The sequence below is a fragment of the Chlorocebus sabaeus genome, chromosome 9 (assembly GCF_047675955.1).
Source record: "Chlorocebus sabaeus isolate Y175 chromosome 9, mChlSab1.0.hap1, whole genome shotgun sequence".
Classification (NCBI taxonomy): Eukaryota; Metazoa; Chordata; class Mammalia; order Primates; family Cercopithecidae; genus Chlorocebus; species Chlorocebus sabaeus.
Window position 1 is genome coordinate 50,153,931 of NC_132912.1, and position 17,549 is coordinate 50,171,479.

General features: G+C 51.5%; 1 protein-coding gene and 1 long non-coding RNA gene across 3 annotated transcripts in view; both read right to left on the reverse strand.

Annotated features, from left to right (window-relative positions):
- LOC103215817 (anthrax toxin receptor-like) overlaps positions 1 to 3,239 on the reverse strand; it is a 45,717-nt gene extending 42,478 nt beyond the window's left edge. Inside the window, 1 exon segment of the mRNA XM_007962542.3 lies at positions 2,863 to 3,239. Within this exon segment, the coding sequence (XP_007960733.3) occupies positions 2,863 to 3,104 (242 nt within the window). The 5' untranslated portion in view covers positions 3,105 to 3,239.
- Positions 3,240 to 4,612: 1,373 nt separating this feature from the next.
- Positions 4,613 to 13,769, reverse strand: LOC119628127 (uncharacterized). Of its 2 annotated transcripts, none has more exons than XR_012093965.1 (3): positions 13,598 to 13,769; positions 10,295 to 10,420; positions 4,613 to 9,822 (listed from the first exon to the last, which is right to left on the reverse strand). It is a non-coding gene; the product is annotated as an uncharacterized lncRNA (long non-coding RNA). The 2 variants fall into 2 exon arrangements; XR_012093964.1 differs by lacking the exon at positions 13,598 to 13,769 and adding an exon at positions 13,450 to 13,537.
- Between the last annotated feature and the right edge of the window lie 3,780 nt (positions 13,770 to 17,549).

Consider the following 17,549-nt stretch of genomic DNA (forward strand, 5'->3'; position numbering starts at 1 on the left):
CAGATGAAAAGATAAACAGGCCGGGTGCGGTGGCTCACGCTTGTAATCCCAGTGCTTTGGAAGGCCGAGGTGGAGGGATCACGAGGTCAGGAGTTCAAGACCAGCCTGTCCAATATGGTGAAATCCTGTCTCTACTAAAAACTACAAAAATTAGCCTGGCCTGGTGGCATGCCTCTGTAGTCCCAGCTACTCAGGAGGCTGAGGCAGGGAGAATCGCTTGAAACCGGGAGGCAGAGGTCGCAGTGAGACAAGATCGTGCCACTGAACTCCAATCTGGCAGCAGAATGAGACTACAACTCAAAAAAAAAAAAAAAAAAAAAAAAAAAAGATAAACAAAATGTGGTACATATACATACAGACAAATATTATTCAGCCATAAAAGGGATGAAATTCTGATGGATGCTACAACATGGAATAACCTTGAAAACATTATGTTAAGTGAAAAAGGTCAGACAGAAAAGGCCAAATATTATATGTTTGTATGATTATATTGTGTGACTCCACTTACATGAGGTACCTACAATAGGCAAAGTCATAGATAGAGAAAATACACTAAAGGTCACTAGGGCTTGGGGAAAGGGAGGAATGGGGAGTTATTGTTCAATGGGAATAGAGGTGTTTTGGGTTTTGGTGCGGATGGGGTTTGAGACAGGGTCTCACTCTGTCACTCAGGTTGGAGTGCAGTGGTGTGATCTTGACACACTGCAGTCTTGACCTCCCAGGCTCAAGCAATCCTCCTGCCTCAGCTCAGCCTGAGTAGCTGGGAGTAGAGGCACACATCACCATGCCTGGCTAATTTTTATATGTTTTGTATAGACAGGATTTTTCATGTTTCCCAGGCTGATCTTGAACTCCTAGACTCAAGCAATCCTCTCACCTTGACTCCCAAATTGCTGGGGTTACAGGAGTGAGCTACTGCTCCCGGCTGAGAGTAGAGTTTCAATAAGCAATGATGAAACATTTCTGGAGATGGATGGTGGTGGCTGCACAACGCTGTGAATGTACTTAATGCCGCTGAATTGCACACTTAAAAATGGCAAATTTTTGTTATGTATGTTTTCCCACAATTAAAAAATTACTCAAAAAAATACAATGGGTCACTCCCACTTAGAGGCCTAAAAGGTCACCTGGCCAAGAATAGAAGCACATGGGAGGCTGATTCATTTTCTTCCAGCTCAATCCAATGAATGCACCAATGAATAACGAGTCTCATGAATAAGCTGGACGTGAATGACCAAAGAACCTCCCTGCAGGCAGTAGATGTTGTTCTGCCAGGAGGACTACTGCAAGACTCTCAGGGGCCCGCCCAGCTGCATGGTCTTTGGATGGGCTTTGGAGTCACACAATCCAGAGTTTCAATTCAGCGCCGTGGATGTCTATCTGGAGGCTGTGGTGGGTCATTTCCTGGCCATGGCCTGCCTCATTGCCTCCTCCTTACAATGGGGCAATACCCTTTACCCCTAGCCTTGTTAGGAAGAATCACTAAGGTTGCTTTTGTCTGCTCCCTTTACATCCATTCTAGGCACTCCCTCTGCATTCCCCCTCATCCAGTCTGTCTGGGATTGCATCAGGGCCTCTGCATTTCCTATGAGTTTCCAGCCTGTGACTCTGCCTTTCCTGGCAGGTCACTTCATCCCCATCCTCTGTCATTGCCTCTGACCTGCAAATTCTCCCTTCATCCTCATCACACTTGGCAAGGTGAAAATGAAGATACCCTTTTTACAGATGGGAGACACGAAGACACAGAATGACGAAGCAACTCGCCCAAGACTATGTGGCTAGTGAGTGGAGTCTGCCTGTCTCCAGAACGGAGTTGCTCCTTCCCCAAGAGTAGCAGAGCAGTTACAAACCATAGGAATTGGTGGGCTGGGGTGTACGTCCCCTAGGCATCAGTATCTGGGGGAATGAGAAAATTCAGAGGAACTTCAACCTGCGATGCTGGAAAGAGTGCAGCACAGGAAGCCGGAGTCTTGTCACACCAGCTGTCTCTGGATGCTTCCCCAACCTCCAGGAGCCGCCCTTGTCCAGGAACCAGATAGAAAAATACCTGCACTACTCACAGCCCAGGATTGTGGTGAGGTGCCAGGAGTGCAGGGAAAGGGCTCTGGAGACCAGAAAGCGCTTGCTCTCCTGAAGACTGCACCACTGCTGCTACTGAATAAGCACACAGAGTATTCCCACCTAGCAGGAGGAGTGCGAAAGGGAACCAAGGCAATCTCTCCAAAGCTGAACATTGCCTCTTTCCTTCCTGGTGAGCCAGAAGGTGCCTAATACACAGCCCAGTTTCCCCAGGGCCACCCTGAAACAGACCCAACTGTTCCTGAAAGTGCAGGAACTATCACGTGGCTCTCCAAGTTGTAGAAGAAGCACTTAGAAGTAGCCAACCAAAGGCCTTCTCTAAGCAGTGACATTAGAATGACCAACACAGGCAACAAAGCAATCTCTCTGGGGCCCAGTAAAATAGAAGTTATTTGCATGAAAAACAAACAAGCAAAACAACTCAAAAACTCCAAACATCCACAGTGTGCTTCTGAGAACTGCTGAGAAGCAGGTCTGAGCAATCAGCTGTTGCAGCAGCCTGAGGATGAGGATGCTGACCCAGCTGATGGGGGGATAGGGGATCGTCCAGAACCCTTTTGGTGGCTTTTTTCCTCATCCAGGAGATGAAGCACCAGGGAAAAGGCAGCCATGGCATTCTTTGTGCCTCAGAAGATCAGGAGGCCTAGGTCTGGTCTGACTAAAGGGCTGGCCCTGCTTCTGCGACAGAAGCTTGCATCTCTTTGAGTGGCGTCCTGTCCCTAGTGAAAAAGAGGTGGTGGCTCCTGAGGGTGACCCAGGGCCAGAGCTGGAAGGGACACTCACTTGTCCAAGATGAAGTAGAGGTCAAATGAGCCCTGGCATCTGTGACCTGCTTGCCCTTGGCGCAAGTGCTGCCTCCATCCTGGGCCATGGCGGTGGTGGGCCCTCCTGGAGCCCAGGGCCAGGCGTTGAAACATTCTCCAGCCAGGTCCATGGTACCGAAGGCTTCCTGCTCTAAAAAGCGGTGGAGGAAGCAGCAGCAGGAAGAGCAGGAAGCAGAGCCCCCAGCGGCCATGGCTCCTCATTATCTGGCCGTCCCTGTGACCCCACCTCACTCGGGTGCCTGTGCCAGGGCCCAGATAGGCTGAGCACAGACCACCTCTGGCCACCTTCTCTGGTGCCTCCCCTTATGCCCAAGGGCCACACCCCTCCTCCTGCCCTTTCACCAGTGCACACTGCGGCCCTTCACCAGGTACCTCCCCAGATCGCAGGGACTAGGGTCAGCAGCTGGCTCTGGGAGACTTGCCTCCAGCTACCTGCCTGGCCCTTCCCCCACCCTGGGGACAGAATTCCTTTATGGTTGACAGGAAGGTTGACATGGTGACTTTGTGACCTGCAGCTCTTCCCAATATCCTGCATATTGACAACACCAGAGGGGAGGCACAGGACCTTTGGAAGGGCTACAAGAGGAAGCCTCCATTTCCCTTATAACAGCCCTCACAGTGTCCCTTAAAACCACTAGACCCTGCCATTTGTTCACTGGAAGAGTTAGCCCAGGTGACAGGTGAGGACATTGTTGTGGGTGAGGAGGTCAAGGACTGGGAGGCCAGAGTGTTGGCAATGGGAGGTTATTTGTATGACACTTAAGTCCCCCAGGAGATGGCAGATCTGGAAGGAGATGGAAACTGCGGTGTTGCCAGAGTCCTTGTGAGCGAGGGACATTCCAGTTCTCTACTGCTGTGTAACAGACCACCTACATTTAGAGACACACAACAGGCTCATTTTATTACGCTCACAGGTTCTGATGATCAGGCACTCAGGGCAGAGTAGGGAGGGCTTCCTCATGTCTGGGGCCCCAGATGGGAAGGCTTGAGCAGCCCGCATGACTTGAAGGATTGGGCACTGGAATTATCTGGAGGCTGCTCCACTCACAAGTGTGGCTCCTGGGCAGGAGGGCTCAAAAGCTGGGCTCAGCTGGAACTGTGAATGGAGACCCTGCATGTAACCTCCCCGTGTGACCTGGGCTTCCTCCCAGCATGGTACCTTCAGGGTGCTTGGGCTTTTACAGGTGGCCCAGAGTTCCAAGAGTGTTTTCAGTGAGCACGGCAGAAATTGTAGAACTTGTTATGACATCACTTTGGAAGTCACACAGTGTCACTTCCACTGTACTCTATTGGTCCAAGCAGTCACAGCTGCCAAGAGTCAATGGGAGGAACACAGGCCCCCTCTCTAGGGCAGGAGTTTGGACGAGTTCACATCCCAGTGTCAAAACTGCAGTAGGGGCTGGGCGTGGTGGCTCACACCTGTAATCCCAGCACTTTGGGAGGCCAAGGCAGGTGGATCACCTGAGGTCGGGCATTCGAGACCAGCCTGGCCAACATGGGGAAACCCTGTCTCTACTAAAAATACAAAAAAATTAGCGAGTGTGGTGGCTGGAGCCTGTAGTCCCAGCTACTCAGGAGGCTGCGGCAGGAGAATGGCCCCCTGGGAGGCGGCGCTTGCGGTGAGCCAAGATCGCGCTGCTGCACTCCAGCCTGGGCGACAGAGCGAAACTCCGTCTCAAAAAATAAATGAATAAATAAAATAAGAAACATTTTAATCCATTTTATTTTGTATGCACAAGAGTGATATACGATTAAAAATCCTTCTCTAATAAGTCTAAAACATATCTTTCAATATGTGTAACATACAAATTACAAGTGATAAAAAGTATTGGGTTAGTCTGGTTTTTTGTTATTTGAGTTTTTTTGTTTTGGAATTGTATTTAATATAATGGAGTATCTTAAATAAGGGGTATTTCAGAATGAATGAAGCCTGGTATGTTTCCTTCAAAAGCGTATTTGAGCTATCTTGCTTCATATTCCTCTTAACAGTTGATATTAGCATACTTTAACATTTTTGCCTGGTGGTTAGTCATCTCCTTGTGATTTACTTTTTTATTTATTTTTATTTTTTGTAGAGACAGGGTCTTGCTGTGTTTCCCAGACTAGTCTCCAACTCCTGGCCTCAAGGGATCCTCTGGCCTTGGACTCCCAAACGCTGAGATGAGAGGTGTGAGCCACCCTCACAACCCTCTTTGTGGTCTTACTTTGCAATTTCCTAATTACTAATGGGAACTGGTCACCTACTCACTTCATTTTGGTCGTTCATGGTTCCTCTTTGAAGTGCCTAGTGACGGCTTTAGATGTCTTGGCTTTAGATGTCTTTGCTTTAGGTGTTCACCATTCTTTGCTTTAGGTGTTTTTCTCTTTCACATTGATTCAATAACAGTCTTTATATATTCTGGATATTAATCCTTTATCACTTGCTGCAAATATCTTCTTTTACGGTGTGGCTTGATTTTTTTCACTCCATTTATTGTTTTTTAAACAACGCCTAAGTTCTTAATTTTAAGGCACTTGAACTGTCATTTTCTACCCTGGCCCCCTCCCACCGCACTCCGGGAACAGCTAACTTCCCAGACACCTCTATGTTCTGGGGTCGCCGAGCCCGCCTTCCTGCGGGTCACAGCTGGGGCCTGGGCAGTGAAGGCCGCGGGCGTTCCCGGGAGGAGCTGAGCGTTTCGGATGCGGGGGAGGTGCCGCTAGCGGGGCCGCCAGGCCGCTCTTGTTGCCCAGGCTGGAGTGCAATGGCGCGTCTCGGCTCACCGCAACCTCCGCCTCCCGGGTTCAAGCGATTCTCCCGCCTCAGTGAGGTAAGGAGGGCCGGCAGGCCGCGGGGGTCCACAGCGCTGATGGAGCCGCAGGCACCGGGCGTAGCCCTCGCCTATCCCTGAGGTCCGGCAGGCCCAGGAGCCAGAGGTCCGGGCGCCCAGGGTCAGAGGGCGGCAGCGAGAGCGGGCACCGCTTCCAAAGGACGCCCTCGCCCTCCTGCAGGGCCGGTCCTGGTCCGAGCCAGCTGGGGGCGGCTCCGGGGAGCCGAGCTGGGGGAGGCCGGGCCGCCCGGCGGATCAGCAGGGAGCTTTCTCCAGGGTTGTGGTTTCTTTGGCCCGCGGCGCCCTCCCCGCCGGGGCCGCCCAACTGCAAGCCCCGCCCGGAAGGCGGGTGCAGCCAGGAAGGCGGGGCTTGGTGTCCTCAGGGCGCTGGCGCCAAGTTCAGAGCCGCGCGCTGGGCTGGGTGGTGGCGGCCGAGTCTGCACCTCCTCCCTGTGCGCCGCCTGAGAGCCCGGGAGAGACGCGCGCTCAGGTCGGCCAAGACTGAGAGCAAGCAGGCGCAGGCAGCGGGGCCCATCTCACTTCCACGAAGGGCAGCGTTCTTGAGTCCTGCCTTTGACGGCGGCGGGGCGTGTTCTTCCCTTCCGTCAGCTTCCTCCAGCTCTCTCCCATGTGCTCTCTGAGTTCCATTGCTGTCCCTGTCCCTTGCCTCTCTGCTTCTTGTCTCCTTGTCCTCTCCTGTTTCTCTCTCATCTCTGCCTTTTTCTCGTGTCTGCCTTATTGGCTATTTTCCTGTCCTCCTTTGTCCTTTTTCCCTCTATCTCTCTTTCAGCCTCTCCCCTCACGCCCTCTTCCACTCTTCCTATCGGCTTCCTTCTCTTTTGCAAGCCAAAATTCTTCTTAGGTTTTTTCCCTAAGGTGACTTCTTGGCCATAATTGTTTGCATCCCTTCCCTCCGCCCACCACCAATCCCTCTCTCTGTTCATCTTGTAGTGCCCCATTATTCTCATCCAGGGCTTGTGCTAGATGCTGGTGTCGTCAGCCCAGATCCTTTCTCCAATAGATTATATCCAAAGATCTGCACATGTAACCTGTTCAGTGCCTTTCCTGGGAAAAAATACATAGATGATCAAATTATGAATCTCTGAATTTTCAGGGTCACCTGAAAGAAAATACCTGGTTTTAGATACAAGACAATTGAATGCTTTTCTTGACATTTTGCCTTTACTCACAGAGGTACAGACAGCACAGCAGGAAGCTAAGCCTTGCAGAAGCTTTTAGGGGACATTGCCACCCACACCTTCTGTGCAATGCCAGGTGCAGGGGAGGGAAGGGACAGGATACAGACCTGGGTTATGGGAAGACGGTGGAAGGCCAGGGCTTTGCACTTGAAACCTTTGGGTGAGACTGACTGGAAATGAGAAATAAACAGTAAATTTCTAAAATATGTAGTTGCTTTGCCTCCTTAGAAATAATTGAACCTGATGTTGTGGTGTATTGTGATCTTTAATGATATTCCAGCTTTTGACCAGCTTCTGTGGAACATCTCTACCCTGCCCTGCAGACTACCCTGTGACTGCTGGAAGTGCAGGCCCTTTGTTGCATGGAGAGGATGCAAACCACATGCTGTAGCTCCCATGCTCTTTCTGAGCAGATTCCTCAGAGGGGGTGCCTCACATCAGAGATGAATTTCAGCCACTGTCTCCCAAAGAGGCAGATACAGAAACGTCACTCCTCTCAATGACCCTGAGCAAAGCGCTCAACCTCTCTGAGCCTCAGCTTTCCATCTGTAAAATGGGCTCGGGCTAAGTTGTCTCTCCAGTCCATCCCAGACCTACACATGTACGACTAGTTGGATGAAGCCAGTTCTCCCCCTTTCTCCAGGAAAAACTGGTCCTGCTTGAAGCCCCATTGCTGAGCTTCCATGAGCTCCCACAGAGAGACATACACACTCACACACATACACTCACACATACAGTCACATATACAGACACACACACAGTGACACACATGCACTCACACATACACACACCTATACATATACTCAGAGACACATAAAGTCACCCACACACACACAAATTTACACACATGCATATACATTCACACACACATGCAATCACACATACTCAAATACACACATGCACTCCCTTACACAGGCTTGCAAACTCATGCTTACTCTTTTTCACACACACACACACACACACACGTGCACACACATCTCCCCAGTATAGCTAGTATTGTTCCTAGGTACAGCAGCCTGCCTGTGTCATCCTTCTGGTCCTGCTGCCCCCGGTACCACCTCTGCAGGCGCCCCGCTGGGCTGCCTTCATGGCTGAGACAAAGTTTGCCAACCACAGCCATGCCGCCCTGAACAGGAGAACTGTCCAGCATGCCCTGAGTTAGGATGTGACAACCCTCTTCTCAGCACTAAAAATGGGGACACAAGGTCTCACAGCAGGACAGAACATTTGCTGTCAGGATGCTTCACGGTATAAGATTAAGACTTACCATTTTTTGACTACGTAAGTGTGTACATGACAGATGCTCCTACACCTTATTTTATTTAATTTTCACAACAACCACATGAGGTCTTGATCCAAGTGAATTTATCTTCAACCTGCCAAATGTCATCCTGATAAACTCAGGGCAGCATCCCAGCTTTTAGAGACCATCGTGGATTTGGTCACTGCCAACTGCTGGTTTAGGTACCCCACCCAGCTTCACACTCCAATGCTAACATCCAGATCTGAGTAAGAAGAATGAGGAGGAGGAGGAGGGAGCAAAGGAGAAGACAAATACATAATGATGAGAAAGAGAGGGAAGATGAAAAAAGGAAGGGGAGACATAATAATAGTAACAAGAAAGAAAAGGAGGAGAGAAAATTAGGAACTATCTGGGGACCTTTCATCCCACCCAGGACCCACGAGGGTCACTGCTGTCGCTGCATCAGCACCACATGGAGTAAGGTCAGAGAGGCCAGGGCACAGGATGTCCTCCAGAACCCCAACAGAACAAGGGCCATATCAAAGTCCCTCAAGGTGGAAAATGACATGAGTTTGGCTTCCCCTCATGTCCATCTCTCCCTTGCCTACAGACTCACAGCCTTCTGCTTACTCTAGGATCATTCCCAGGGTTAACATCAGATTTGAGTCTCACCCACCTCCAGGCTTCATCCCCAATGCCTCTCCCACAGCACCTCAGATGGGGGATCTCATTCCAGATCACACCATGCCCTGGCCAGGGCATTCTCTGGGTCAGGGCCCTGAGCACACACAGCAGCCCAGCGCTGCCTGGCTCCTGCTTTCCTCCGGGGACCCGCCTGCGCCCTTTGCACCTGCAGATCCTCCTCTGTCCAGACCACTGTGGGCACAGTGCAGCTGCACCTTCCTCCCCTTCACAGACACCAGCTGCCCTAGACGGCGATGGATCTATGAAGCCCTTGTTCTCCTTGCTCTGAACATGATATGAAAAGATGCTTTGTGGTCGTCAGCTCTCCTCATTAGGCTTAGTTCACGCCTGGGCTCTTGCCCCCTGACACTCTTTACTGACCCTCGTCACTCTGTCATTGTGAGTGTCCTGGGAAGGGCTCCTCTTGGCTCTCGTCCCTCTGACCTCAGCAAGACCTCCCTCTGAACCACACAGACATCTCTCATTACCACCCCACATCCTTCCTACTTGGAAGAACCAGATTTAATTCCAGGTCTCCCCCACTGCTTTGAGAGCCCCTAGATCACAGGAAATCAAGTGATGATCTTTGAAACTTTCTGAAACTGAGCTCCCCAAGTCTACAGAGGATCTAACCATGCCGCGCCTTCCCCACCAACACAGAGCACACCTCCCCAAGGCTCCCAACCCACATGGGCCACAAATCGGGGTCCGCTATTACCCAACTCAGCAGGTGTTGCAGCCTGGGAGATGAAGCCTCACCAGCCCCACCATGTTAAAAGCTCGTGGTTCTTGGTTTATCACCCATCCCCTGGGCCCTGACTGCGTACTGATCATTCACTCATCTGGGAACCACTGGCCACATTCTCCCACATTATACCTTAACCAGGTTGTTCCAGGTAACCGAGACTCCAATCCAGCTTTGCTGTATCCAACCTGTGACCTTGGGCAAAGTGTGGATCATCGCCATGTCTCTGCTTTCTCACCTGTAAAGAGGGTCACCTTGGCTCTCTCTTCACTGGATTGTTGGAAAGATTAGATTGATTAGTATAATCAAAGTGCTAAGGAGCCTGGCTCAGTAAATGTTAGGGGGATCAGTTCTTATCACACTGAGTGCAAAGGGATAGAGTCCACTCCATGGAGGCCTTCCCATCACTCCTGAACTCTCAGGGACCAGCGACCAACAATGTTTAATGAATGACCAAACGGCCTGGGCATTTTTCTTCTTCCCGCTCCAACTACAGAAGAAAGAACTCTTGGCAAACAGCTGGATAATCTCTTTTTCCTAAGATGTCTGAAGGCACCCATCCCAAGCCAACTGGCCAGCCTCCAGCTGTTCTGAGCTGCAGGTCAGGCACCAGATCTTATTCAAAGATACCGTATACCCCCGACCCCCCATGCAGTGCTTTGCTGCATCTACCTTTCTCTTCAGCTAAAACACACAAGAGCAGAAAATACCTCCTGTCTTCCAATCCTTTGGTGTCCCCAGTCTCTGGAGAAGCTTCTCAGACCCTTTTGGAAGATTCCAGAGGACAATCACTTATGGGCCTCTTCTGCTGATGGCTTATAAGGTCCTGGGGTTTCCTAAGAAAGGGAATATACCTGTTATCCTCCTGGCTCTGGCATATTGAGGAAACTAAACACTGAAGGTGATCCAGGCTTTCCCAGAGGCTGGCTGGTGGTGCTGGGGAGATGAGCACTTCCTGGCCAGCCCCTATGGGCTCCATGGCCAGCTATGCCTGGACCCCTCTAGCAGCAATGCCTGCTGTATTCCAGGAAAGCCAAGTGCAGGAGTCCCAGGATAAGGCAGCCCCCAGTCCTGCAGTGAGGGCGGCCCTAGTACAACACAACTTGGCCACATGGACCCTCATAGGGGTGGATGCGATCCCATCACCCACTCAGATGCCCAAGACTGTGCAGAAGCAGGGCCAGTGAAAGCAGAAGGCAGATCCGGTGCTTCAAGGGGCCCTGCTGTGCGGATTGAGAGTCTGCCATGGACATGGCTGAAGATGGCCAGGACACAGAACAGGGAGCAACAGCAGTACTCATTGCCTATGACCCAACAACGCCAACAGGCAATGAGTGGTGCTGTGTGGAGTGATATATCAGACATAATATGTGCTGAGGCTGCAGTAACATGGAAGTCACATAATGGGACTGAGTTAGCTCTCCTTACTCTGGTTCCAGGGCATAACTTGTATTCTAAGTCAGCCTGCCACTTGCTACCTGCCTGACCTCAGGAAACCACTCTAGGCCTCCGTCTCCTGATAAGTAAAACAGGAACGGTGATCTTCACTTCAGGGGCTCACTGACAGGACTCAGCAGGGCTCTGTGCATGCCAGGTAGCAAGACCACAGGAACAGCAGCACTCTTCCTAATACAATTAGAGAATAAAGGTGGAGCCCAAGATGGTGGTCCCCATTCCACTGGCAGCCTTCAAGGGAAAAGTCCGTGATTTTACTTCAGCTACACCTTCCAACCTTCCCAGGTTCCTACGATAGCATCACCCTAGGATAAAAGTACTGAAACCCAAGACTTAACCTTGTAGTTAAAAAAAAAAAAAAGATGTGATTAAATCTTTACAAAATGTGCCACCCACTGAATTTCTGAAAAGAAATCCACTAAACCAAGCAGATACGATGATTAAAATCATTTGAAAAGCATGTCTTTTACCCCTTTCCCTAGAATTCTGATGTGTCGGAGGTCAGTGGTTAGATGATTTAAAAGGGAATTTAACTCTTTATTCCAGAAAAAGTCTCATAAATCGAAGTTCAATGCACAGACCTATGATTTTGTCCAACACTCTTTGATCTAAAATGAGCAAATTCTTTCATTAAACACACTGCAATCCACTTCCATAATATTTAATCTCTATTCATTTCTGTGTGATTTCTCTATGACCATATTTCCTTTTCTGCATCAACTGAAAAGTTAAATTAGCTCAACGATCACAACAAACTATAGCATCAGGTTAAATTATTTCTAAGAATGCCAACTTCAAGCTTTAGCTGGTTATTAATGAGATATATATATATATACACACACACATACACACAAATATATGTAGAGTTTGTGTTTGAATATACAGACACATATATCATAAAAACTCACTAAAAATGAAATCACATCTGACAAGATTACATTTTTTAACAAGAAGCAGCAAAAAAATGCCTTCATATATAATTCTTCTATTTTATCCCTCATAAATGAATCTGACTTGCTTTTCTAGAGTTTTTCATTTAGTATGCAGCTAAGACAATTTTTAACATTAATGTAAAATATTTTTATCTTGGTCCTCCTACCTAATGTACACAAAAACATTAATTTCAAATGCCAGAATTATTGTTTTGTTTTTTTGAGATGGAGTCTCGCTCTGTCGCCCAGGCTGGAGTGCTGTGGCGCTATCTCCAATCACTGCAAGCTCCGCCTTCTGGGTTCACACCATTCTCCTGCCTCAGCCTCCCGAGTAGCTGGGACAACAGGCACCCGCCACCATGCCTGGCTAATTTTTTTGTGTTTTTAGTAGAGACGGGGTTTCACCATGTTAGTGAGGATGGTTTCTATCTCCTGACCTCGTAATCCACCCTCCTTGGCCTCCCAAAGTGCTGGGATTACAGGCGTGAGCCACCATGCCCAGCCTACAATTATTGTTATAAAATATCTAATGTCTCTCTCAGGAGTAATTAGGTAACTTCATTTCCGTACATCAGTGGCATTGGCAACTACATATTTTAGAAATTTACTGTTATTTTCTTATTTCCAGGCTCCCTCAAATGTTTCAGGTTGAAAGCCCTGGCCTCCCACTGTATTGCCACAACCCAGCTCTGTATCCTGTCTCCTCCCTCCCCTGCACCTGGCATTGCACAGAAGGTGTTGGTGTCCCTTAAATGTTTCTGCAAGGCTTAGCTGACTCCTGCAATATCTGTGCCTGTTAGTGAAAGGCAAAAGGTCAAGAGTGCAATCAAGCTGTGACTCTAAAACCACATGTTTTCTTTCAGGTAACTCTGAAAAGTAAGAGATTTATAATTTGATTATCTATGTATTTTACCCCGAAAAAGGCACTGAACATGTTACATGTCCAGATCTTTGGATATAATCTATTGGAGAAAGGATCTGGGTCTGATGCATGGTTCTTACCCTAGCAGCCAGCCCAAGAAGATAATGGAGCAATATGTCATGAACGGAGGGATGGGTAGATGAAGAGAACCGCAGCCCAACATGTCTCCCTACGTGAAAAACTAAATTGAAGGGAGAATTCTTGCTTGCAAAAAGCGAGCGGAGGATAGGGAGAGTGAAAAAGGGAGTGAGACGAGAGAGAGAGGGAAAAGAGACAAGACAGGGAAATAGCCAATAAAGCAGACACAAGAAAAAGAGAGAGATGAGAGGAGAAAGAAACGGGATGGGACAAGGAGACAAGAGGCAGAAAGACAGGGGACAGGAACGGGAATGGGACTCAGTGAGGACCTGGGAGAATGCGGGAGGAAGCTGGCGACAGAGGGAAGGGAAGGACCCCACAGTCAAAGTCAGGACTCAAGAGCGCTACCGTGAGGAAAGGCAGTGGAAATGAGATGGACCTCGCTGACCGCTCCCGCTTGCTCCAGGTCTTGGCCCACCTGAGGGCGCTTCTCTCCCAGGCTGTCAGGCGGCGCGCAGAGAGGGAGATGCCAACGCGGCCGCCACCGCCAAGGGCCCAACTCGCGGCTCTGAACTTGGCGCCAGAGCCCTGAGGACACCAGGCCCCGCCTTCCTGGCTGCACACACCTTCCGGGCAGGGCTTGTGGGTGGGTGGTCCCGGCGCCGGAGGGTGCCGCAGGCCAGAGAACCCGCAACCCTGGAGAAAGCCTCTGATCAGCTGGGCAGCCCAGCCCTCCCCGGGCTCAGCTCGGCGGACCGCCCTCTGCTGGCTCGGACTGGGCAGGGCGCCGGCGCCTGCGGGAAGGGAGGGCGTCCTTTGAAGGCGGCTCCAGCTCTCGCTGCCGCCCTCTGGCTCTAGGCTCCCCGACCTCTCGCTCCTGGGCCAGGGGGGCCGCGGCGACGCGCCCCGTGCCTGTGGCTCCCTCTTCGCCGAGGACCCCCGTGGCCTCCCGACCCTCCCTCCCCGCGCGACCTGGAGGCCCCGCTAGCGGCACCTCCCCAGTGCCCAAGTAGCCCAGCTCCTCCGGGAACGCCCCTATGCCTCTGCTCCCCTGGCCCCTGCTGTGACCGCTCAGCACTTTGCCAGGAAGGGTGGCTCCGCGACCCTTAGAACATAGAGATGTCGGGGGACTTAACTGCCCCTGGAGGGTGGGAGGGGGCCAGGGCAGAAGGGCATGGTCTGGACGGAATGACCGTGGGTGGGTGGAGACTGCGCTGGGATTTGGAGGACCTGGGGTTTCCCCTGCAGTGGGGAGTGAGGGTAGATGGGGTACAGTCTCAGGTAATTGCAGTTCTTGGTGCTGTTGCAGGCAAGTGTGCATGGGTTACCTTGCTTGAGCCCAGGGTGCAAAGCAGCTTCGTTTGGAGAAGGGAGAATTCTTGAAGTTCTGAAAGGGAAACCACCCCGAGTCCCTGCTCCCTCATTCATTAATTCCGTCACTCAGTGGGTGTTCTGACGTGGTAGGGGTGAGTGGGTGCGCGGAGATACCGTGAGGAAGCACTGAGTTTCTCTCCAAGGCTTTGCAGGGTCTGTTGCAAAGATGAGATCCTCAAGAACAAACATAAGTCTGAGGAGGGGGAAGTTGGGTTCAGAATATATATCAAAACTTTAGAGATGGTCCTGTTACGGGAAAGCGGTCTCCATCCAAACCCCAAGAGAGGGTTCTTGGATCTCACGCAAGAAAGAATTCAGGGCGAGTCTGCAGTGCAAAGCAAAAGCAAGTTTATTAAGAAAGTAAAGTGGTTAAAGTACAGCTACTCCATAGAGTGGGACGTTCCCAAAAGTAACAAGAGTAAAGCCCCCATCCTAGGTACAATGCTTGTGTAGATGGGGAGATGTGCTCTGTGAAGGAGTAATGTTAGGCAGGGACCTAGACCCAACATGGCGGTACCACCTGACATGGCCGGCCCCTTGTGAGGACTTTACCGGCTGGGATTTCCTGCCAGGACTTTTCAGCACCAAAAGCACCCTGAGCCCGCCAAAACTCCCCACTCTGCGCAAACTCCTGGACACCTCATTCCTCAGAGATCCAAACCTAACTCAGGAAACCGAAGCCTACAGACCCCGCCTACCTCACCCTATAAAAGGCCCCTGATACCTGCCCCCGCCCACAACTTCCTCAGCCCTCGCCCTAGGGGACCGGTGAACCTCCACCGCCAGCCCAATAAAGGCTACCTCTGTTCTCATCTGCCTCATGTCCTCTTGCTCTGCTCCCCATTACATTACATTGGTGCCCAAACCGGGAGGAGACCCCTCCCCGGACTTCTGCCTGTCCGGGCAGGCTCTCCTCTCCGGGAACCAGGACCTCCTCTCTGAGCTGGGAGTGGTTTCTCCAAATCCAAGACTCAGTTCCATCACTCCTGGGTAAGGTTTCCCCCCGGCCTGCAGGCTCCAGGAGTCCCTGTCCGAAAACGCCGCCCTGTCAGGGCTTCCCTCCTCCTTCACTTGTGACCTCGGCACCAGGGACTAGGAGACATCCGACCACATCCGACCACCCCGGAAGCCGCCATACCCCACACTCCTGGTGTCAGTGGGAGGACGCTCCCATTGCCTCCGGACTGCCCGCCTCAGGATCATGGGGGCTGCCCAGTCCAAACCAGACCCAAAATCCCCTCTGGGGTGCCTCTTGGCTAATTTCCAGACTTTAGGTCTCAGCCAAGACCTAAAAGGAAAGCAGCTTATTTTCTTCTGCACAGTGGCATGGCCGCAGTATAAATTAGATAATCAGTCTCAGTGGCCTGCAGAAGGCACTCTAGACTTTAACATCCTCATAGATCTGACCAACTTCTGCAAGAGACTAGGCAAATGGTCCCAGGTACCCTACCTTCAGGCCTTTTGGGATTTGCACTCCCGCCCAGACCTCTGTGTCCGATATTCGTTGGCCCATTGGCCCAGGTCTTGCTCGCGAAATCTACTCCCTCAAGCAAGGAGAAGGACGATTCCTCCTCTTTCTCTGAGACCCCTGATACTCTTTCCCTGACCCCGCCTCGGTCCCCCACTCAACCTCCCCCTTACTCTGACCGGTCAACTTCTCCCTCCTCCTAGGCGCCACCCCTTCCCTCCACTCCTCCTGTGTCCCCACCAAACCTGACGGACCCTGTCTCTCCTACCTCCTCCTCCTCCTCGCCTGTCTCAGCCCATACCCGGTCCAGGACCCACCTCCTCTGCCCCTTGCGGGAAGTGGCAGGCGCTAAAGGAGTGGTCCGGGTCCATGTGTTGTTTTCGCGGGCAGACCTGTCTAAGACTGAAGAGCGTGTAGGCTCTTTCTCAGCCAACCCCACTCTGTATATCAAAGAGTTCAGATACCTATGCCAAGCGTATGACCTCACCTGGCATGATCTCCATGTCCTTATGACCTCAACCCTGTCCTCTGAGAAAGGGGAGCGTATCCTAGCGGCAGCCAGGTAGCATGCTGACCAGGTTCATTTAACTGACCCCGCCATGCCAGTTGGCACCGAGGCGGTGCCCTCAGCCAAGCCCGACTGGGACTACCAGGTTGGGCAGGCAGGCCGCCGCCGCCGAGACATGATGGTCCAGTGCCTTCTTGCTGGCATGCAGGCAGCCTCCAATAAGTCAGTCAACTTTGATAAATTAAAGGAGGTAGTCCAAGGCTCAGATGAGAATCCGGCCGTTTTTCTTAACTGACTGACTGAGGCACTCATTCAGTACGCCCGCCTTGACCCTGCCTTCCCCGCAGGAGGAACCGTCTTGGCTACGTACTTTATTTCTCAGTCGGCTCCGGATATCCGGAAAAAATTTAAAAAGGTGGAGGACGGCCCTCAAACTCCCATCCAGGATTTAGTCAAACTGGCCTTCAAGGTCTACAGCTCCAGGGAGGAAGCAGCTGAGGCCCAGCGACAGGCCAGGCTAAAACAGAAGGTACAACTCCAAACCCAGGCCTTGGTAGCAGCCCTGAGGCCCGCTGGCTCCAGGAGCTCTCAGAGAGGAGGTACTCCCCGAGCGCCACCTGGTGCCTGCTTCAAGTGCGGCAACAAAGGCCACTGGGCCAAGCGGTGCCCCAACCCTAAGGAGCCAACTCGCCCCTGTCTGAGCTGTCGGCAGATAGGCCATTGGAAGTCAGACTGCCCCAACCTGAAGACAGTCACTACCCCTCCACGTGACGACCCTCCTTCCAGGTACTGGAGGCGTCTTCCAGCTCCTCGACAACAACGAAGATTGAAGAGGCCCAGACTCGGGAACCCGTCTTACTCTCACCGAGCCCAGAGTTATGCTCCAGGTAGCGGGTAAGTCCATATCCTTCCTTATGGACATGGGGGCTACCTACTCTGTTTTGCCTTCCTTCAGTGGCCCTAGCCACCCCTCCACTGTCACGGTCATGGGAATTGACGGCACTCCCTCCACCTACCGCCAGACTCCTCCTCTGTTTTGCCACCTGGATGGCTCCCTCTTCTTGCACTCATTTCTTATCATTCCTTATCGTTCCTTCGTGCCCAGTCCCCTTGTGTAAGACGAGACCTCCTCTCCAAGCTAGGGGCCTCAGTTCACTTCCGGCCCAACCCCTCCCCGCACTTCGCGTTCTTCTTTCCCCTCCTCTCGCCTGATAAACCCCGCCAGGCT